General features: G+C 37.3%; 1 protein-coding gene across 1 annotated transcript in view; it reads right to left on the bottom strand.

Moving 5' to 3' along the window:
• Positions 1 to 24,121, bottom strand: part of LOC109045895 (protein Shroom3-like) — a 53,047-nt gene that overhangs the window by 6,854 nt on the left and 22,072 nt on the right. The window contains exons 3-8 of the mRNA XM_042748255.1: positions 17,964 to 18,044; positions 9,180 to 9,314; positions 4,122 to 7,137; positions 2,701 to 2,756; positions 1,336 to 1,452; positions 750 to 1,304 (exon numbers count right to left, since the gene is read on the bottom strand). Of these exons, the coding sequence (XP_042604189.1) occupies positions 750 to 1,304; positions 1,336 to 1,452; positions 2,701 to 2,756; positions 4,122 to 7,137; positions 9,180 to 9,314; positions 17,964 to 18,044 (3,960 nt within the window). The remainder of the gene's footprint in view (positions 1 to 749; positions 1,305 to 1,335; positions 1,453 to 2,700; positions 2,757 to 4,121; positions 7,138 to 9,179; positions 9,315 to 17,963; positions 18,045 to 24,121) is intronic.

The raw sequence follows: 24,121 nt of genomic DNA, 5'->3' as shown, positions 1-24,121 counted from the left end.
ATTTTTCAAATAGGAAAAATATTTAGTTTGAACCTTCAAATGCCAATTACAAAATGTACTTCAAGAGTCAGGAAAAAACATTTCCAAACTTAAAATGGCCTACTTTTTGGGTAAATGCAAAATGTTTTTTTTTTTTTTAAATAAATAAATTAGTTCATACAATATAATATTTATATAAATATATGTAGATTGAAAATATATTAAAAATGGCCTAAAATAAATACTACGTAGCAAAAATCTATATTAATTTGTGTAAATATATTTTACATTATGTCTGCAAATTTTTTCAGAAAAATACACTTTTATACTGTTCATATAAAAATACATCTTTCCATATATATATATATATATTATATATATATTTTTTTTTTTTTTTTTTTTTTTTTGTCATATGGGTCGCCTCACCATAGCCTTGATTTTTGCTTTTTTTTTTTTTAAAGAAAGAAAACAAAGGACGAATTGCAATTGTTTTTTGTGGTATTCAACACTGTCACAAATGCTGCAGACTGAGTTTAACTTGTACTGAACCCAGAACATTCCTTTAAATGTGACTGTACTGTAACATTTTAGCTTGATGAATGTGATTGACATGTTTGTTTGTCGTTCTTGGAACAACATTCCTATCAGACAAATCATAAGCCAAACCCTCACCTACATTAAAAAATTCACGAAGGATACGATTGACACATAAAATCATGTTCAAGCCCTTAATCCCTCAAAATTTCAAAACCAACAAGAAGTGTCTCTACCTGATGGGCTGTAATGGTCCCGGATGCTGTAAAGACACTTCCACGTTCTCCTCGACTGGGGGTGGAGGTGGCGGGAAGTCCTCCATAATCTCTGTCTCTCTGATGGGCAGTGGTGCAGGCGGTGGTGATGGTGGAGGCACAAAAAACACTTCATCATCATCTTGAGACACAGCTATACTCTGAACATCTACAAGGTTAGAATATGAGATCTGATGAGAGAGAAGTGGCTTTGTTGGGGAAACTGGGCTCTTGGGAAGGATTTGCGGCCTTGAATTAAGTTGTGACCCCGTGACCTCTGGGTGTGGAGGTGATGGCGTGGCCACCGGACACGGGAAGTCCTTCAGGGTGTCTTCAGAAGTGCTGGTGTCGCTGGAGTTTTGCCGCAGCATTCCCAGTGGACTCTTCTGACTATGTGGGCCAGTTTCGGGAAATGCAATAGAGTCCAGGTTGGGCTGATACAGTCTGTCTCCATTATGCCAGTTGAGGCTGGGAGCAGTGCTTGGAGAGGTGAAAGGGCAAGGCAGTCCCACAGACGCAGCCACAACACAAGAACCACTCTCCCCACTACGCCCCTAATGAATCTCACTCACACTCACGCCTCAACACAGGTGCGTTTTGCTGGACAGGACCCTGGTTCAGCTGGTAACTCCTCTCCATACGTGCTGAACTTGATGGCAGTTTGTGTCCCATGTTCGCCAACACCCTATTAAAAGGCACAATATGTAAGTTTTCGCCACTAGAAGTCGCGTTTTCAAAACAATAACAAAGGCGAAGCTTGATGACCCTATGAAAGAGGATGTTCCCGGATGAGGTAATGAATTTATTTTTTTTATTACCTGTACTTTCTACAGTTATTCAAACAGCGGATAAATTATACAAGAGAATGTGAGCAAAGAACATTTACATTGTCAAAGAACACTATGACTGACTTCAGTCTAACGCGAGTTTAAGCACTCTCAAAAAACTCCCCTTATAATCAGTAAAGCTGTCTATACACTTTTACAAAAACTCATCTGAATGCCTCTGATTGGCTATTGCATTGATAAGCTCACCAGACTCGTCTACGATTGGTTAAAATGCGCAACTGTAAAAACATGTAAAAAATAATGGCACAACATTGAGCAGATTTAAATTTAATGCTGCGGTCAACACTTTTCATTTCATTTTCACTTTATTCGCGACAGCCGTAATTAACTGTACAGCAGCATTTGTGTCTGCTGTGTGTGTTGCCATAGTTTCTACAAGCAAAAACTGAGGATGGTGTGGATATTACGTCATTAAAAGGGTACAATGACCAGGGACCAGTCATTATTTAAAATTGGAATTTCTCTGGATTTACAAATCCTTGGGAACTTTTGGGATAACTTAAATACACAAACGCATGAAATACACCACACTGTGCAAGTCGTTTTTGGATATCTGACTATGAAAACCTTATATATTGTGCCTTTAAAACATGCATATAAAATGAGAAAGTACCATCATTATGTTGTGCTTGTCAGGTTTCCAATACCTGTCATTTTAAAGTAAATGAAATGCAAATCATTTATCCTTCTGGTGGGAATTCGTGCATGGCTCAAAACAAACTCAAAAATAGCTGCAGCGGGACTCTGTGACTGCCACTGCCCGACTAAGGGTTGGTCCTTAATTTAAGACCTTTTATGGGTAAATATTTCCATAAAACTCTGTTTCAAATAGTTTTGAACTTGCAAAGAAATTCTTGCTCTTTAAAGGGGTGCATAATTCTTGAGAAACAAAAATGTTACTCATGCAAATTTGTCTTAATTTAAAGCCTACAGAATGCAAATATAGCTCATCCAATGAAAAAAATGTTTATATGTATAATTGTTTTAGTATGTGAATTCTGTGCAAAATAATATCTACACATGTTGTATATGGGACTTTATTTGTAAGACACGAGAAGTGAATGTTTTTTAATGTATACACAAACCTGTTTTCAAAGGATTCCTTGGAGGAAACTCTCAACAACTGACTGGCTAAGAAGTCCTAGACAAAAAAAAAGAGAACAAAAGAACAAATAATATTTTATATGAGCAGGTGACGTTGTAGCACTTTCTAGTAGAGGTGAAAATAGTGAAGTTTCATACACCAGGGACAGGAAGTTAATCATTATTTCATGGTTACCTCAAGTGTAGAGAACGTTGGTACTTTAATGTAAATTTTAAACTCAAGCGCATGCCATGACTACTGATAAACTAAGATCAGTTAATAAAAATAGACACAGCATGACAACATCCTCATAGCTGAACTATGTCGTATTCAATTAGCATGAACTGTGAACAGATGCAAAGACTGTGACATGAATGGTGTGCTTGATTTTGATCTTTTTTCATGGCCAGAATGTTTGGGTTTATGTTAAGCCACAATATCAGCAAGTAGCAATGTCATGATGCTGGTATTTTATCTCCTGCTTGAACCATTTCCAATTTTGCTTTGCTGGAATAGTCTGGGATTTCACAGGATAGTTGTGTGTCTACTGTACACAATTATCATCATACCAGAACCATTATCGTTTACATAAAGGATAATTATTCTCCTAGATAAATGGTTTTCTTAACCATTCCAAATATTTCAAACCCAAAACCATGACGGGTTGTCCATTATCTCCAACTCCTCCCCTCTGGCACAGAAGGAGTGCAGTTATCTGTTGCACATCTGTCAGATCTCAGACTAAAACCTAGGCTCTGTGGCACCAAACAGGAAGTGAGGAGCACTGGCCTCTTCCTGTGGAGCACCAGGAGTGGGTACAAAAATAATTATCTACCCATCTATAGGAAAGGGACTGTTCTTTTGCCCTATAACAGACAGACCACCAAGTGCAATAATTGGCTGAAAACGTATGCACTGATTATCACTGACCACCAGCTTGACTGTTGCCCCAAAAATACTTCTTCTGTGGAAGATAAAAAAAGAAGATATTTTGAAGACTGTTTTTGTCCATACAATGAGTCCAAGTTTTGGCGTCAAAAACAAGGTCCAGTTGGACCCCATTGACTCTTATTGTATGGACAACATTCTTCAAAATATCCTCATTTGCATTCCACAGAAGAAATAATAAGTCATACAAGTTTGTAATGATATAAATGTGAGCAAATGATGCAAATGAAACATTTTATAGTTTGCTTGTGACTGCTGATTCTCTACAGTTCTGAGGGTTTTTCATTAGCTTTCTAGCTAAGGAAACTCTGAGTGAGTAATCAGCTGTAACTATCCAATAAGAGGGTTAAAATAAGCAAATTTACTCTTTTTGCCATGAACATTATTGTTTAATTGTGTGGTATGAAGTCACGTCACTTCAGTGATCTAACCAATGACACAGTCAAGTTCACCCAGCTAATAAATAAGTGTTACCTGACTAAAGTTCTCCACAGGAGATGACTTGGATCGAAAGTGCTGAGAAATGGGATGTTCTTCACTACGGTCCAGCAAATCCTCAGCTGAAGCTGACCTCCCTGAGCTTCTGGCAGAGGTAACTCTCTCAAAAGTGGCTTCCAAGTGCTGCGGAAGGGTAGGTCTAGTCAGGACTGGGCCTGATTTGTGAAATTCAGGATTTGTGCCTTCTGACTGCTGGCCAAAAACCTCAGGCCGTGTGTGGTTTTGGCTTCCTCTAAGGGGGTAAAAGGAGCTTTGCATTCCAGCTGGAAGGGTGGAGGATTTACGTGTACCACCAGTGAGGCCATCACATGCTGGCTCTTGCAAAGAGCTCATACTTGGGGTGGAGATGAGGCTTCGCGAGTCAGCAGAAGAGGAAGAAGCGGATTGTAGATAAGCGCTATGTGGGCGGTTTGGACGTCCGTCTACTCTTCTACCTGTTTTGCGCTCCATATACTCAACAAGTGCATCTTGTTGCACTTGCTTCAAATCAGGCTTGGAGGAGAAAAATCTGGGGTCAGTTTTACGAATCGCCACCTGCTCGAAAATCCTGCGTCTGTTCGCCACACTCGTCTCACTTGCCAGAAACTGCTGTTGAACCTTCCTGTCAGCCTGATTGGTTTCCTGAGTCAACACTCCAACTTCATGCATGTTTTCAGGCTCAGAATACGATCGCTTCTTTTGCTCCATTGTGAATCGTTTGCGTCCACAGATCCGCATAACTGGGGGTCCAACAGCTGGGACACTGGGGAGGTCAGGAGGAGAGGCTCTGTTTGGTGCTTCAACAGGAACAACATGACGTTCCTTTGGAGTGTGTGGGGATGTTGTTGCTGGTTTTGGACTTGTACTGGGTCCTTTTCGTTCTAGAGACATTTGTTTAACTGGCACTGGTGGAGGATTACCACTAAGGTCACGTCTTCTGAAGGAAGTTGACCTCAGAACAATAGACTGGACATCTTTAATGCTGTCTCTATATGCTCTGTTAAAAGATGTGTCTTGGATGGTGCCCAAGATGTCATGAATGTCACCTTTCCCATGGATGTCTTTTCCATTCCCCTCACCAAGCTGAAAGGTGCTCTTACTTCTTTGAAGACAGGTCTTATGGGCAACAACAGGCTGTTGTTGCTGTCGATGTTGGACGTGATCACTACTCCCACGTCTTGTTAGGAAATCTTGATGCACATCCATGTGACCATCATAACTTGCCATGCTAAAAGTACTTTGAGTTCTCCCATGAGGAACCGAGCTGTTGCTTCTCTCCAACATGTTGTGCACATCGTCTACACCAGAGAAGGAGCTCTTGGCACTGGAAGGTCGTGGCGTTTGGCTTGGATGATTCGTAGAACCATGGTGGGAGAGGCTGCTATGACTGCGAGGTTTGACTTGCTGTTTCTCAAAACGATTTACTTTCTCCAGCACGGACATGCTACGCTCACTTTGGAAACTGGATTGGCTAGTTGTACTCTCAGGACTGGCGCATCGTTGAACCTCAGCAAGTGCATTTTCCAGTCTGGTCAGGGGGTGATCCAGGTCTTGACCTCTCTCCTGGAGAGCACTAGAGTCACTGTAATGCCTTGAATGTTTGACCATGCGGTCACTTCCTTGAGTTTGCATTAAGTTTCCTCTGTATGTTTGAGCAACTTGTGCCTGTGAAACTTTCCCAGTGTAAACTGGGTCTGGATGGATGCTTTGCTCTTTGCATTTATTTTGTTCTTCATCTTGAGGTGGCCTGTAGTTGTCGTAATCCTCCATACCAAGAGAGAACTTTGGTTTCTCTCCTCTTGGTTGCACAGGGGTGTAAGGGTCCCTCCTTTCCTGGGGTACATATGGTGCATGTGTTTTCTGCATTTGTGGGTGCGAATGAGGCCGATAAAAAACAGGTTTGACTTGAGTGTCATCTTGTACTCTATCGGAGAGCTTTGGTTGTGCGGAAACAAGAGTTTGGACAGGGTTTGAGCTAGGAGCATTGCTTTGGTATCCGTTTTCAATGGTGTCACTGTCCTCTTTCACTGGTCCACCCAAGTGGTCACAGTGATTGCTGTGGTTGCTCTCCTTGGCCAGTGCTGGGTATACACTTCCAGAGCTTGGGTTGCTGGTTGGAATTTGTGCAAAATGAGGCTCAGGAGGTGGAACAGGGTAGATGCTAGTGGGTAACATGAGGCGACCGGGTTGCGCAGCCTGAGGAAAACCCTGTTTAGGTTTGGTGGTTGGGCTACTTTCGGGGCTTTTTTCTATGACTGTGTGCAACTGACCTTCAGCACCAAACGAGGACTTTCCTGTTGCCACAGAACCACTCGAGTGATGCCAGGAACCCTTGTGAAGTGCCCGCTGCGACCGAGCATGTTCAAGACTCGACCAGGAGTTGGGGCGCTCATGATTGCGAAATGCTGCATAGCTGTCACTGCGTAATGGAGGGGCTGGAGCCCCCTTTAGGTTCTCATAGGAGTGCCGGTTGTGCGCTGGATCCCAGACTGGCCCAACACTGTGGCGTTGTGAGCTGGAGGTGCTTCCGCTACTCCCACTGCTTCCACTACTACTGCTGCCACGATGACAGATCTGGCCTGAGACATTCCCACTTCTAGATTGTGCTCTGCTGTCACTGGATTTCATAAGGGCTGCAGAACTTATCTCATGCTCTTCAGACACACCCTGTTGGGGGTCGTACACCGTGCGTATGTAGCGTATATCAGCCTGGTGCATCCCTTCTCTCTGTGGAACGTTCTCCATGGAATATGACCTCTCCTTGTTAAACGATGGTGCAGCCGCAAGATACTCTGGGATACTGGAGCTGGTCGAGAAGGAACTGTATGCAGAATCCCGCTTGCTGTGCAGATGATCAATGCTACTGGAGGATTTGGATGATGATAGTTGATAGCAGGAGCTGTAGGCTGGGTGAGTGTGGTCTAGGCTCTCCATGCTGCCCCGGGAACTGTACTGATCTGGGCTCTTCCTAAGGAATCCTGTCTCAAATCCCGATAGGTCTGTGGTTGAGGCACTGCAGAAAGAAACAAAAAACACACGAGTAATATAGTATTAAGTGTATTTTCAAGTTATTTAGGATCATTAGATTAAACGGAAAACATCAATGACCCAAAATAACTTAGGTCAACAGTTTAACTAAAAATTCTATTAAATCCATTAGTATATTGAGATAGGACAATGCACAAAATAACATGCAATTAAATACAAAAGTAATTCTCATTATTTTACTGGGATGGAAAAAAGATAAGAGCAATAATTTTTACTGGCATAATATAACTGCAGATCGAGATGCTGTTCTGGTTGTCGGTCTGAGCTAAATTAGTAGCTGTTACATACTTGGACAGACAACAAAGACATTGATTTACTAATGAAATAAGAATGAGTTCATAGCCACAATTTAAGTTTGCTATCCTTGAAACTCAATTATTCACTATAAAGAACAAAGATTAGATTACACCTGATAAGAATAACTGTTACAATGCAATTGATGTTATTGATGTCTGGACTGTTTACAACATATCTGGTGTCGATTACACTTTAAAATCCATCAAGTTGGAGTGAATTTGCATTGCATTCCTTTCTTTGTACTTCCTCTTCTCTCTTCCCTGGCCTAATGATAATGTGACAAATCTACACCGTTGGTCTGTTACCAAGCTCACTGACTGTGGGAATCAGCTACGTAAATGTTGGAATCATGGCAATGATGCACTGGGTTTGCTGAGGCGACTGCCCTTTTATGGTTATGTGATTGCCGGACTCTGAAAGCTGGCATCAGGCCGCTGGTATTTCTGCTGGCATAATTAACATGATGTCACTGATCCATTGTCAACAGCTCTGCAGTTACCCCTCTAAGAACTAGATCAACCAATCACAATTCTGTCCATCAAACAATGACCACCGGGTCTCAAAAAGTGGAACGCTATTGGTGACCATTGCCATAGGAACCTTCAGAGGGTCGTTGAGGGAGTGTCATCCCAAAGAATGTTTTTTTTCATTAGACCGTGCGTCAATGCTCTCTGGTCCCCTTCAAACACTCTAAATGTTTTTCTTTTAGTGTCCTCATTGATGGCCCTTGAACATTCTGCACTAAATACAGTGATAATGACTAAGATAACAAGCGCACAAGGTTTTTGAATGTTTGGGGGAAGTATGCAGCAAATAAATAAATTGTCCATGATCATACACAACAGGAAAACTATCAACAGAAGACAGTAGAGCCACCTCTGACCGAGATAACATTCATATCTAGAAACATTAATGTTCATGGACCTTTCAAGCCATTGGTTTATGAATATGTACCTACATGCCACTTAAATTAAACAGTCAAGAGCATATTTAAAATATTTTAGTTTATGTATGTGGCATGCTCGATAACATTCATGTTTCAATAGTAGGGCTGGGTGATACGACAAAAAACAAAAAAAAATCTCGATTTTTTTTTTCTGAATGTTTGACCGATTCTCGATTTTTACGATTTTTAACTTGAAAATGTGAATACAACATGTTTCAAGTAACTTTTTTTTATTAACCCATGTTATTCCAATTGGTATATTTATTATTCCAAGTGCACCACACATGAAGTTGTCAACATGATGTAAATGTTAAACAAATCACTCGTTAAACAGAAAAGATGATGAAGTACAACTACATCTTGTACAAACTTTTAACATTTGGTAATATATTAATATTTCTATTCAAAACCGTGATTCCAATATTTCTAAAAAATAAAATTGCAGCAAAATATTAAATTTCAAATTAATCAATAAAATTGGAAAAATTGGTGGCGCTGCAACCTAAACTAAGGACACACAATATTCTCTCTCACTGAATAAATGTCTTCATTGTTAGTGGATTGTTGCTAAGCTGACTTGGCTGATCCTTCAGTTGCATTGCTGGGAACTGTAAAAAAATGCCATCTTCATTATTATATCTCGGTCATGATTGCATCTGATGTGCTATCCTTGTAAAATATAGAAGAAAGGCAGAGTGTTACTTTGTTAGCTCTTAACCAGAGGCATCAGACTTCAGGTGTGTATGTGTTTGAGTTGCACTGACCTGGAGTGGTAGCTCTGGTGCCAGGGGGCTCCCACACCACCCTGGGTGACGTGCATCATGCTATCTGAGTCCTGAGGGCCCTCGCCCAGCTTCGTAGAATGCCAGGAATGAGGTCGAGATCCAAGCTCACTCCGTCTGGGTAAAAGAGATTTAAAGACGCATAAAAATCTATCCATTTCTTTTGCAGAACGCAACTCAAATGCATAAAGTTAAACACAAATATAGTGGCAATGCTTTCACAAAAAACTAAAATAAAATACAAAAACATAGTTTGGTGAGAAGTCAAAGTAGTTTAATGTAAACATACAGCATGCACCATCTTGTGTAGTCAAGGCCACTGAGGATCAAAACATCCCTGAAGAATGGGGCACTGCCTTATTACCAGAATCTCACTATGTAAACATGAGAAAACAGATACTTCCTAATCTAGTCACTGACAGATTGAACATTTATATATTATAAATATTAATTCATAAGAATGAGAAATACAATTCTGTGGAAACTGGATGTAGATTTCTATTTCTGTTTTCTTTTTTTTTTGGCACAGAGTGCTGAAGTGTTTTCGAAACATGGCAAGAATGCCAGCATTGTCTAAAACAAAAACATTTTTGGTTTCAAACAGCGTGGAACATAATGAATGTTTTTCATATAACGATCAGCAGACTGTTTGTACCTACTGCTGCTCCAGACATTCAAACACACACACACACACACACACACACAATGCCAGTTTGTGCCCAACCAGTCTGCTGACTGAAATGACCTACTAAGGTCTTTAATGATGGAGTGAGATCACTAGCCAGAAAGACAATGCCAGTATGAGACTAAAGATCATGTTCAGTCAGCTGACTGGGCAAATGTAGCACATACCTCTGTTAGTGCTCTTCTAGAATTGCACCATTCTGTAACTCTGGGCTGTAATTGAGCATTAAAGTTCTATGGCAGTGCTTCTCAAAGTCCAGACTCCGGGGGAATTTAATCCGGCACTAATTATATTTCCTATTTTGATAAACGCATGTTAATCTTGTAAATCATTTTTTTTAAATGTCTTTTTGAAAATGGTCCGAAATGAAAGCATCGAGATACTTAAACTTTTCCTTCACGACATTTGTTATCATGACATCCAGTGAACGTATGATGTTTGACATACTCAGGCAACATATCACCACTAATTTGAGTATTTTTTCAATCACTTAATCACATAATCACTTAGATTATGGCCATTTGACTTATAGCTGTGCCCAGTATATCACATACATTGATTTATTTGTGGATTGCCCGCCACAATATTAAAACTGACCGCCACAAATATTCTCTCCAAAAGGCTTATACCTCGTGGAATAAACTGAGCACTGCACATTTAAAAAAAAGGTGTTTTTATATCTTTGAAAAGAACCAACAGTCTTCAGAAAAGCTTCGATGTCATTTGAATTTGTCTTTCCTGTAATGCCTGATAAAGTGGCGTTTGTGAGCGCAGCGCTTATTTGATAACAGTTGTTACTAGGGAAACCGCTATACTTCTCCAACTCCAACAGCTTCTCCTACTGGCAGAGAATGAATTTGCATTTGCAAGTCTGTGGGAAACGCTGGTGTCTGTCAGTAAACATAAACAAACTGCATGCCTCAGAACTGTTATTACTATGAATTAGCCTACTACTACTATTCAAATCTTGTGCCCTGCAATCAACATTTACTCTACTCTCTATTATGAGTCTAAGAAAAAAATAAAAAATAAAAGAAGATCTACCACACATATCGGCCAAAAAAAATCAGCATCATATATCGGCTGCCCTGATTTCTAAATATCGGCATCGGCCAGAGAAAAACACTTATCAGTCAACCTCTATTGCTGACACTTAAATTAATTGTTTTGCCACTCTTGCACTTGTTATTAATGTATTTGGAATGTAAAGGGCACTTTGTTTTTTCAAAAAATTTATGTTTATTTGCTATGCATGTTATGTATGTTTATTAAAAAAAAGTTTTGTAATAACCAGTTGTTCCGGTCTGGACCTTTGACACTGATGAAAATTCAGATTTGGACCTTTGAATGAAGACTGACTTTGATAACCCCTGCTCTAGGGCATGAGTATTGTAGTGCAAGCGGTGGGAAAGTTTTTTAGGAAGTAGGACTGCACCATTTGGGGGAAAAATCTTATTGCTTCTTTTCTGAAAAAAATTGTGATTGTTATTTCAAATGCTTTAAAGGCTTAATGCAACTTTTAAAATGTGTTTTTTTACTCTGTAAAAAGAATAAATGACTATAAAATTAAATATAAATTTCATTAAATATATATATATATATATATATATATATATATATATATAATCACAATAATAAACCAAAATATTTAACAAAATAAGAAATGGTACTATTTTAATACATTACTTTGAAATAAAAAAAGATAAAAAGTCTTTGTTTGATGAGCTGCAGTGTCCTCAACAAAGCTGCACCTACATTATTCAGACTGATCACATTTCTCAGGACAATGAATTGTCTTAGCCTTCACATAGATTGTTTCCTTAACAACCCACTCCCTTGAACTTTGACCCCGCTCTATGGAGACAGATCTGACACTACATCTGCAAAACATCTGGCTTTTATGACATGTTGCTATGGAAGTGACTTTCTTTCTGCTTTAACACACCCTCTTCCAAAGGGCCGCACCTTCTGACCAGGCTAGGTTTGGACAAGATCTGTCATAATGACTCCCATAAGTATAACATTTGCAATCGATGTTGAGCAAAGAACAGAAAACACTTTTGACCACCTTATGATAGTTCGAACTACAGTTAGATTGGAAATTCTCCTGTAAACAGGAAACGCTGATCTAGACGTAGATTCACAGTATCGCAGATATTTTATCTAGGGAGGATAATTATGTTGCATTTTTTAAATAGTTTCTGTAATGATTAATCATATCATATTCAGATTCATGACCCATACCACCTAAGACCTGATCGACAAGAGATTATTTTTATGTCATAATACAAAAAAACATAATAAATATCGATAACCAAAAACAAAAAAAATAAAAAATAAAACATAAATTGAAAAAATAAAAAAATAAAAAATTAATTAAATTAAGTAAAATAATAAAACTTGTTGAACTGAAATGTTTACAATGAAGCACAAAAATGAATAAACTCCAAATAAATAAAAACTAAAAATAAATTACATCTATACAGCAATATATAAAATAAAAAACAATTATACAAATGACAGAAACACATTACAAAATTACTATAAATTGAACTAAAATTGAAAATTAAAGCCTAAAGTCTAAAAATAAAATATGAAGAAATGTTATAACAGTATAAACAGTAAATAATACAAAAAAAAGTTTAAATAACATTTTAGTATAGGGACCAATTTTCATTATTAACTAGTTGCTTATTAGCATGCATATCGGTTATTTATTAGTGTTTATAAAGCACATATTCTGCATGACCATATTCCACATCCCTAATCCTATCCACTACCTAAACTTAGCAACTACTAAGCAATAATTAGGAGTTTATTGAGGCACAAGTTGTAGTTGCTAGTTAATTAATACAGAGAATTGGACCTTAATATAAAGTGTGAAAAAACAAAAATAAACCAAAAATAAACCAAAAAACACTGCTATTAAAGTGACTGTAAATACTACTACTAGTATTAGAATTAGAACTGCATTTTTAATGCAGTTAAAAATGAAATCCCATTCAATGAATGTCAGTGGGGTTATGATCCACACAAGAAAGAAAGCTCTATGGGTTTGGGGTAACTTAATCATGACAGAATTTTAATTTCTTTTAACTTGGCAGTTTCATAAAGCAAGTAGTCAAAGCCTTTCCTCAAACCAAGTATCATTTTGGTTAAAGCATTACTTGACCTGCAACCCATCAGTCCCTCGCTATCCTCCCTTACTAATCGATCAGCAGTTACCTTGCAGTCAGTCTCAGCACTTTTGAGATCAATCCCGTGGCCAGACCGTTGACGCTGGCCTCCGACGGCACCTTGCAAAGCGCCCCATCCGATCTTCCTAGGTTCGTTTTCTGCTTCCTCCGCAGCTTTTTGCGGTAAAATGCCCCGATCAGCTCCATGCTGTCTTTAGCTGTCTTCTGATAAACAGAGTAAAATGCGAAGTGGCTGCAAGGTTGCCAGGGCGCAGTTTGTCGACGCAAAGATCGTTAAAACATGCAATTAAGCATCATTAAAAAGTCACGATAAGAACTAGAATAAACATCCTGTCCTCACCAGCACTGGACAAACATATTTCAAAAACGAAGATATGGAGGTAAAAGCTTCCTTTGTGGGATTGGATATTAGAAAGTGTTGGATATAAGAAACTGGGATAAATAGTAAAATAACGCACCGCACAGACAGCCAGGAGCAAATGTGAACACATGATAGCATGCGTTCATAACATCAAACAAAGACTGGCCTTTGTGTGCCTCTTCCTCTCTTCCTTTCTTTTCTCCCTCTTCATCATCATGATCATCCACGTGATCCCAGACAAGTCAACAAGCCTATCCGTGCCCAGAAGGCATTTTGGGAACAGGAAGGCCATAGTTGGGGTGTGTCGCAGGGTTGCTTTCATGTGTCGCTGACAGCCATCTCCGGGCCTGCAGGGAATATGGGCAGGTGTAATAGCACAGGTGTCTTCACCTGTCTGCTGAACGAGGCCACTGGACGTGAGCGAGGTGGTGACATATTGACTCCGTTCACCCTCAGAAGAACCTGCGGTTTTACATCACCCGAGTACAATACCTGCTGATTTCCGTGGCTTCCCATCATTCCCAGGAGAGATGCTTCACATCGCGCTCTCATGGTAACCTGACTCCTAGGGAATCCAAAGGGTCTGACCCACACAAAAATCCCAAAACCGTCTCTCTCGGGCCTTCTCGTCGCCTCCCCGGCTGGGCCAGACTGCAGAGGGTGTGTCCTGCTGCAGAAACCTTATCTGATCCCTGGGAACGCGGCTCGTCAACTGCACCAATTTGTTTGATCTGAGAGGAAGCTGAAATTGGAGAACTGGATTTGGCGGGAACGGTGGGCTTCAAGAGGAGAATGGAGATGCTCGCTAAATACTGTCTGTGTAGAGAGATGTCTGTTAGATAAAGTGGTGATGGAGGAGATTGCAGGTTACATCACAATTTGCATACTTCCATGCAATAAAAATACCTCGACGATGATGGAACAGCATGTAATTTCATTATGTATACAGGTATATATACAACACCATTCATTTTTATTGTTGTTTTTTCTAAATAAGTTTCCTATGCTCACAATAACTGTATTAGGGCTGCACAATTAATCAAAATTAAATTGCAAAGGCGATAAATCGCGATTAGTCAGAAGCTGTCAGAGTGTCAGAGGGCGCTCTCGAGCTGAAACTCCAAATACACCTCTCAGAAGAAACCTAGGAAATCTCTAAAACGGTTGCTGAATAAACGGAAGATTTAACTGCTTTCATTAATTCAAAGTGATAAATAAACACACGATTACAACAATATAAGGTTTTTACCTATTATAATTTTTATTATAATAAAGTATATCTATCTATAATGCAATGCTAATCGACAGCCTTTATCGCTCCTTAGAACACTATGAAATATGTTGCATGCCTTATTCTGTGTAAAAAGCCACATCATCTCACAGAAGGATTTATTTCAAACACTCGACTGATGTGATGAAGTCCCTTATGAAGTGAGTTTGGAGTAAAAACGTTATTAAATGATGTATTTTCACATGCTTTCGGATGGAGCGGCATTTACTACACAGAGCCGTAGTTCACTGTCTAGCTACGCAAACAGCTTTCATAATTGCAGAATGATTTCTTCTATTTCATAATCGCGTGATAAAATCGTCTGCAATTATGAACATGATTTTGCATAGCTTGTCAGTGAACTACAGCTCTGTGTAGTAAACGCCGCTCCATCTGAAAGCACGTGCTGGAGATTTACTACTAATCACAGAACCGGCTTAACTGATGAGATACGCATGAATATCACATTCGAGTAATCGTGCAGCCCTAAACTGTAATATGACAACTTACATTTTTATGTTGATATATTTTAAGATTTGATTTTGATGAAAAAGCTGAATTTTTACTGTCACATGATCCTTCAGAAATTATTTTAATATACTGATTGTTGTGCTGCTTCATTTTTGTGGATTTTTTTCAGAATGCTATGATGAATAGAATGTTGAAAAGAAGAGCATTTATTTTAATTTCTTTTTTTTTCTCGGTAAAAATGTGTTCAGTGTTTTCAATGTAAAATGACTGGGATGCAACCTTACATCTGGATGGGATCTCATGACCATTGCAGTCTAGGTGAAGCAACTGTCTTTAGTAGAGTTCTTTAAGCTGACATGGTTCATCAGACTGAAGCTATCCAGGGGGAGACAGGTTGTGTTATTAATGCATGTCACTGTGGGATTATAGGAAATCCTACCTCGGAGTGTGCGAATAACATTGGAATGTTCACAATCCAGGAACACAGAGCAAAACACATGACAGATGAACTGTGAGTGAACTAGACGTTATTAACATCCTAAAAGAAGACTACAGTGTTACGGAGAAAACCAAGCAAGTGAAAGAGAAAGATGAAAGAGAATTTAAGATGCCAGTGTTTTGAATCTTCTTCCCAAGGCACTTTAGACTCACTTCCTGTAATCATTCTCTGCATACCTAATGTATGTGTACAATACCACGTACATGCATGTAAATAACTGCTCTAAACTGTTGGGTGGGCCTGGAACACGGATGTCTTGGTTCCAATGCTATTTATTGTTTTTTGTTTTTGTTTTTACACACCAAACATCTCAAAATTGTCAAATCACACTATAAAAATCTAATCAAAACTACAATGGCTGCAGGAACGGACCGCTTAAACGTATGTTTTTTTTTTTCAGGTCTTGTGTATCGTTACGACGTCCATGAATGCATGTTCAGAGCACAGACGTGAGTGGAGCATCCAAAACAAGCACTCAAACTTTGGGTTTGAGGGTTTGATGATGGCAACTAAACACGGACAAAATTAAGTCATGTTCAGTATCTGTGTTTAGATTAGAAGGGCGGGAATATTGTGCACCTTATCTGGCGCTGTCTCTTTGGGGTGATCAGCGCGCCATCTGTCGGACCAATGCAAAATAAATTTCCTTTCTCATATATTTATGTATTTGAAATTACAGTATATTGTATATTATGATTAATTGTTTACATACAGCTACTATTCAGAAGTTTTGGGGTTGTTTGTTTTTGAAGGAAAACTCTTCTGCTCACCAAGGCTGGATTTATTTGATTAAAAATACAGTAAAATCAGTAAAATTGTCAAATATTATTACAATTTCAAATAACAGTTTTCTATTTGAATATATTTTAAAATGTATTTTATTCCTGTGATGCAAATCAGAATTTTCAGCATCATTACTACAGTTCTCAGTGTCACATGATCCTTCAGAAAACATTCTAATATACTGATTTTACTGCTCAAGAAACATTTCATTTATTATTATCAATGTCGAAAACTGTTGTGCTGCTTAATATTTTCTGTGGAAAAATATTTTCAGAATTCTATAAAGTAAAAAAAAACACAAATAATTTGAAACAGAAATCTTTCTTTTTTAACAAATATATTGTATTTACTTTCACTTCAAACCAATTCAATGCATCACTGCCCTATAAAAGTATTCAGTCCTTTAAAAAAATCTTACAGACCCTGAACTAAAAAAATAACAATCTTTTGATTTACAATCTTTTGATTTTTATATATATATATATATATATATAGATATATAGTGAGCTATTAGTCCTCAAGTGTTTGAACACACACACACACACACACACACACACACACACACACACACACAATAGTCAACATGTAATGTGGATCAAAATCTTTCATCAAAGTTGTCCTAAAACCAAAATGCATTCTTGTCTTAGGACAACTTTGACTAACTTTTTAGATCCACTTCATATATATACACAAGTGATTCTTGTACAAAAATTGGACATATAAACTGCTTGATGCCAACTGGGTCCCTGTTTTAGTGAAAGTGCTTCTTTTTGCCTGCCATCCTGTCCAAATTCAACTCTTAAAACCTTATTCGGATAAAATTGAGATTAAGGATCGGGCCGTATCGCTATTTACAGCTTCTATACACAGTACTCCAGTTTTATTTACACACAGAAAGAGAGGAAGAGAAAAAACAGAAGCTAAAAATAAAGGGAAAAGTTCATTTCAACAGCAAAATCTTGCAGTTCTCCAAAAATCCCCCTTAAAACCCCATAAACAACTCAATAATAGTGGATTTAGAGTAAAAAGAGACAGGATGCACTGACAGTCACCCCTGACGTGACCGACTGGGAACCATAAACCCAAATCCACTTCAACACTTCCTCTTCCTGTGAGAGACACATTCATTTCCTGTTTCAAAAATAAAAGCCAGATTCTGTTTCCTTGGAAATGCCTCCGAGGAATGACCTTGTGTGCAGATCAGGGATATTATAGTTAACTTAAACTAAAACGCATTTGTGTTACTTGAAATAAAATAGCTGAAATAATTTATTTCTTTTTTAATTTCAGCCAGTTGCCAAGTAAACATTTCTCATTTTCATTTAGTTTAATGCGGTGTACTAAAATAACACTAACAATAATAAGAATTTAAAATTAAAATTAAATAATAAAAAAAAAATGAATTCAAACTATTAATAAAAACTATAAAAGTATCTCAATAATACTAAAACAACTCAGGTGATGAGCAAACACAAAGATCAGCGGTTCACACATGCACACCTGTTTTTGATGCGAAGTTTGACTCCACTGCATCTGCAGTCTCTGGAAGGACTGAGAGGACGCGGGTCAGAACAGAACTCTCTACAAACACAAACAAACATTTAGGTTAGACATGTATTCTTTATAAATCACAAAGCAGTTAAAGCACTCGTATCTCGGAAAACAAAACAGCTCTTTTCAAAATAAAACCAGTGTGATGCATGATCAAATGTCCGTAACTAATCTAAACTTCCTGTTCTGTACTGAAACTTTAAGAACTTGTTCAGAGATCATCACAACCATGATCTCATTAAGTTAAAAACAGGTCAACAACAAGTCTGCGTCATATGTGAACGCCTTCTAAGAAATGCATCTGAAGGACATGACTAAAGCGGCCAAATTAAAACGAGGCGACTGCAAAACTATGCAATTTCGCACATCCCTAGTCTAGACGGTATGAGTGCATTGGTTACTGTGTAAATGACATGCGTCTGTTTGTCTTTAGATCATGTATTTTTGCAGAATCAGTGTTTGTCAGAGAGAGGACGAGTCTCTGACTCTTTTGACTCTCTGTCTCTTTTTACACGTTCACGTGACTGTATTATATGGACTCTTGGGTTTGACTCAGTTCAAATGTTGTTGTTGTGGTCGTATTTGACAAAGGAGGCACCGTCCAGTCCATTCACCACATGCTCACATGGATGTCATACACAAGAGAAGTTTTAACCTGAAGGACAGGATACAATAAAGCCAAGTTCTCTTTCATGTCTTAATGCGCTTAAACTGTCAAATACACATTTATGTTAAAAACACACATGGGTTACAAAAACAGACAGTTGTCAGAAATCGCAGGTTTATACTAGAACTTTGTGGTAGCAGCAGTATACAGTAAACAAATCAATAAATCCACTGCTCTCGTGAGTAAGTGGAAACATGCAGATTAAGCGGCGGTAATATTATAATAAGATCCCTTTTCTATGTCATGGGGGGAGCGAAATCTAATCGTCTCGTTTTTTTTACAAGCTTGCACAGAAAGGCTTACCAAAAAAACAAATTACTGGGTTGTTCTTTTTCACGTTTTCTGGGTTGGTAGATGCACCGGGAACCCGTTCATAGCACTTAAACACAGAAAAAGTTAGATTTTTATGACATGTCACTTTTAATGCATCCCTGCTGAATAAAATTATAAATTCTTTAAAAAAACAACAACACAAACCTTTCTCCTTATTTCAGAAACTGAATGCTTATTTCTTATAGAAGAAAAAACATTACAAAGCATTTGTGGTGACAAGTGTTTTGAGACCATATATTTATGTGTTTGTTTGTGCATGAGGAGTATCTACCGCACAAACTGCAACTACAAGAGCTTAGACAACAAAACAGCAGCCCTCCAGTCTCACTTAAAAAAGCCTGTAATGTTGACACAGCATTCCTATAATTAGAGAAGGTGTCATCACGCTCTTTTTAAAGGGTTTTGAAAGATTTAACACACCACTAATAAAACAAAAACACAAACCAAACAAAAACAAAATTTAAATTAAAGGTACAACCAAATACAAAAAAAAAAAATCCTCACCCCCAAAAATAAAAAACCAAAACCAATATCTTTATTCTTATTAAGCACAACACTGAAGAAAATATTTAGAAGAATGTTGGTAACTAAACAATTTCGGTTCCCATTGGTTTCCATTGTATGGACAAAAATACAATGGAAGTCAATCGAAACTGAAACTCTTTGATTATAAACATTCTTCAAAATATATTCTTTTGTGTTTCAAAGTAAAAAGAAATGCATACAGGTTTAGAACAACACGAGGGTACACAGTGACACTTTTTGGGTGGACTATCCCTTTAAAGGAGATCAAACTGTGTAAAAACAGAGCAGCTTGAACATTTTTCTAAATAACTCCTTTTACAGATCAACATGAGCGTGAGAATTTTTTTTAAGGACTATCCCTTTAAAAGTGAACAGCATGCTGCATACCTCTCTTTCTCTTTTAAAGCTTGATTTATCACTCTTTCTTCAGAAGGGTGTGATCAGCTCGACTGGTGTGCATTGACTGCTTCAGACGAGACCTTCTTCTAATTATATCTCTATTTATCACTTTAATTGGCCTGTGAAATGCAGAGACATTTATTGGAGCTAGAAGGCTTGATATACCATCTCGGATCAGCACATTAACAATTCATGATTTTAAAGCCAGCATGTGCATCTCTGAACTCTTCTGCTCAAATGCCCCCAGCATTCCTCGCATACCTGCCCCCGGAGGACCTCGGTGGTCACCATAGAGATTTGAGCAGCATGCAACTTCCTGTAAACCACAAACCCCCAACGCTGCTTACAGACACACTAGCATTCAAAAGTTTGGTACCATTTACCATTAGTACCATTTAGGTACTTATATATACACTTTAAGTACTAATATGTACTTTTAAGGTACTAAAATGCAGGGGTTAATAAGGTACAGGTCAATAGTATCACCTCAGTTTTTTTATGAACCACCAGAACACCATAACAACTGCATAGCATTGTGCAAAAAACAATGGACCTTAGCCACAACTGCATAGCATCTCGGCAGTGTATTTTGCAAGCACCTCTTACATGTAAAAATCTGTTTAAATGGCAAAACTTCTTTATAAATTATAGGGTCAAATAGAGCACTGTTCATTCACTCCCTCCCACAACTCCTGCCAGCACCAAGACTCAAACCTGCAACCTTCTGGTGACAAGTCCAATTCTCTAACCATTAGGCCACAGCTGCCCCCAATGCAGATATTTCTACTTGAACACTGATTTTGTCTAATTAAAGGTCTATATACATAAAATGCATATAATGGAATTTTTGTTTGTTTAACTGTATAATGCAACATCAACAACTTTTTAAACCTCTTAAGGAGGTTAAGGACCTAAGTCATTTCAACAACCCTATGCAGCCAAAACAGTGTTTGTGTCCTGAGTTGCACTTCCAGCAGCACACTTCAATTCTGGAAAAAACCAAGCTCTGCACAACAAGGGGACGTTCCCTTTAAAACATGCCGTTCTCCTTGGACACACCCTTCACCTGCATTTAGAAATTCTGTGAAAGTGTTTAAAGCTAAACCAGCTTGACCCGCTGCAGGAATGCTATTAACAGCCAAGAGAACGAATGCCGGAGAGAGCGAAAAGGAACAAAGAGAAAAAAATTCATTTTGACAGACGTTGAAGAAGAAAGAATGACAGAAAAGAGTATTAGGCGTTTAATAAACCTTCTGTTGACCTTAATAGGGCTGGTATTTATGTGTGCAACTAGGAATCTGACATTAGTGCTGATCAGATTTGGTTTGTTATTGTAGAAAACAAAGGTAAATAATACAAAGGTAAAAAGTCTACATCTTTTTAGTTGATAAAAACAACTGATATGATTTACATTATTATGCAAAACAGTGTCTGGCATAATATTAAGGAAGAAATAACCTAGCAAATGCATAACGATGTGCTGAAAAACACGATAAACTTGTATTGTGGTGGTGACTAGTAAACAGCATGAACTCACTCACATTGGGTCTTATTCACTAATAATTGTGTAAAAAGTGTTGAAAATTTGCAAGGGATGTGCAAAACACATCTGAAGTTACACATGAAAGCATTTATGAAAGCACAATTTAAATGTATCAGCTATATAAACCATCCCAGAATAACTGTAGAGTCACTTAGTTAATTACTTCTTTGAAATACAATAAAATTTATTATTATTATAATTATTATTATTAAAATATTATAGAAATACACTATTAATGATATTATTATATTTAATTATATTTATTAGGTATAAAAACCATTCACTAAGAGTCACTTATTAATTCAGTTTCTAGAAACTGAATAATCTGGATTTATTACCAACAACAACAACAACAACAATAATAATAATAAATAAAACAATAAGCTGTTTTTAATATAATTATTAGTGCTGTCAAATGATTAATCGCATCCAAAAAAAAGTTTTTGTTTACATAATATGAGTGTTTACTGTGTATATTTATTATGTATATATATATATATATATATATATATACACAAACACATGCATGTATATATTTAAGAAAAATATGCTATGTTTACATATTAAATATATTTATCTATAATATAAAATATAATAATATAAATATATAAATGTGTATACATGTAAATATTTTCAGAATATATACTGTATGTGTGTGTATTTATATATACATAATAAATAAATACAGTAAACACTCATATATTACGTAAACAAAAACTTATTTTGGATGCGATTCATCGTTTGACAGCACTAATAATTATTAATATTATAGCTATAACTATTATATAGACTGTTTTCTCATTTTTATCTCCACAGAGTGATTCTGTAATCATTTCTGTAATCCCAAATTGAAGTGTAAATTCATGCATTTTATGCATGAAAATGTTGATACAGAGTTTTTAGACATGGTTAGTGAATGAGACCCATTTTCATCAGATAATCTCTTGTTTGCATCTTCCGGGCTGCAGGAGGACAGCGTTTCAGTTCATCTCCTCTGCATGCCTGCCCTCGGTCACTGAACACAAGCCCCGAATGAAAGAAAAAACCAGGAACCTGATATCACAGGAGAACAGGAAGAGACAAAATACTCTGGCAGAGGGATACAGATGAAAAATAAGAGATGATAAAAACACCAGCAGAAACGCTGCTTTCAGTGGAATATTCACTTTGGAGATTAAGTGTTCTTTATACTTTAAAACCACACAAGAACTTCAACAAAGCTTGCTAATAAATTAAGTGACAACCAAACACGCTGACCTTTAGTGACGACTCCTAAAAACAAACACAGTAACCTGACTTCACTGCTTTCTGGATGAAGAGAAGAGCTCTTCCTTTATCCTTCATTGGCTCTGTCTTTCTCTGTGTTTACAGTGACTCCAGCACGTGTGACGCCAAAAAGGCTTAAAACAACACAATCATTAACACAATAAATATGATCTTGTTTTGTGAGTGTCGTGTTGTTTAGCAGTCTCTAGTTTACAGACAGTGAATCTAATGAGTTTTAGATGGAGATTCAGGTGCAAAATACATCCATCCTCTCGACTCACACAAACCTACACATCGATAACTTGAGCGTACACACTTCTCCAAACACAGTCGTATGTTAAATAGGTGAAATAAATTCATTAGGCAAGATAACAGACAATATCTAGCTTCCCAAGCTACTCATAATTTACAGTAGTTTAAACAACAACCAAGCTATCAATTTGAAAAACATACAATACATAAAAGTTTGATAATTTTATACAAGATCAGATGATATTATTATAGTTTGGTCTGTGCGCTTTTCTTGTTTTGGACTTTTTACATAGATAATATTACATATTTAATGAACAGTATTTATTAAAAACAAAATAAGGGAGTGTTTCTGAAAGAGTGAACAATTACTGACAGCACTAAACTTGAAGTTATGAACTTTGACACTGTTATTGAACTAAACTGAGCTAAATAATGACATTATCAGAGCCACTTTGGAGCTGAAATAGAATTTGCTTCATAAATGATTCATTTTACAACTTTAACACTGTTATTTTCTTATTTATTAATGTGATGCAGCTTTATACAATCTGTATTGTATAAAGTGCTATATAAATAAATACGTAAACCAAATACAACCAATAATTCTTACAAGTGAGCTGAAAACACAGCAATGAAAAGCAGCATTTAATATATATATATATATATATGTATATATATATAGAGAGAGAGAGAGAGAGAGAGAGAGATAGATAGATAGATAGATAGATAGATAAATAAATATAGATATATAAGCGAATCTTTTTTTGTAGTCTATTCAACAAAAACTAAACACAGACAAGCCTTTCATTTGCATATGGAAACAAGGAGATCATATGCAATTCTATGCAAAACAAAACAACAATCTGTAACCAATCTCAGACACTATGATCTCTTCTATAAATATTCAGCCAAACGCACCTGCAAGCTACACTCTAACCCAGCAAATTGTAATGTAGTTGACATACAAAAGCAAACATCAAAATTGTACATTAAATTTATAAGCTAAAATGCAAATTCTTTTTAAATGACCTTTTATCATTTGCAATTCACGTAAATAGTCATGAGGTGTAACTAATAATGCATTGGCAACTGCACAAATATTCCATGCAATCTCACAATTAA

Source organism: Cyprinus carpio, chromosome B21 (genome assembly GCF_018340385.1).
Source record: "Cyprinus carpio isolate SPL01 chromosome B21, ASM1834038v1, whole genome shotgun sequence".
Taxonomy (NCBI): Eukaryota; Metazoa; Chordata; class Actinopteri; order Cypriniformes; family Cyprinidae; genus Cyprinus; species Cyprinus carpio.
Note: the sequence above shows the minus strand (reverse complement) of the source record. Positions and strands in the feature narration are given on the sequence as shown.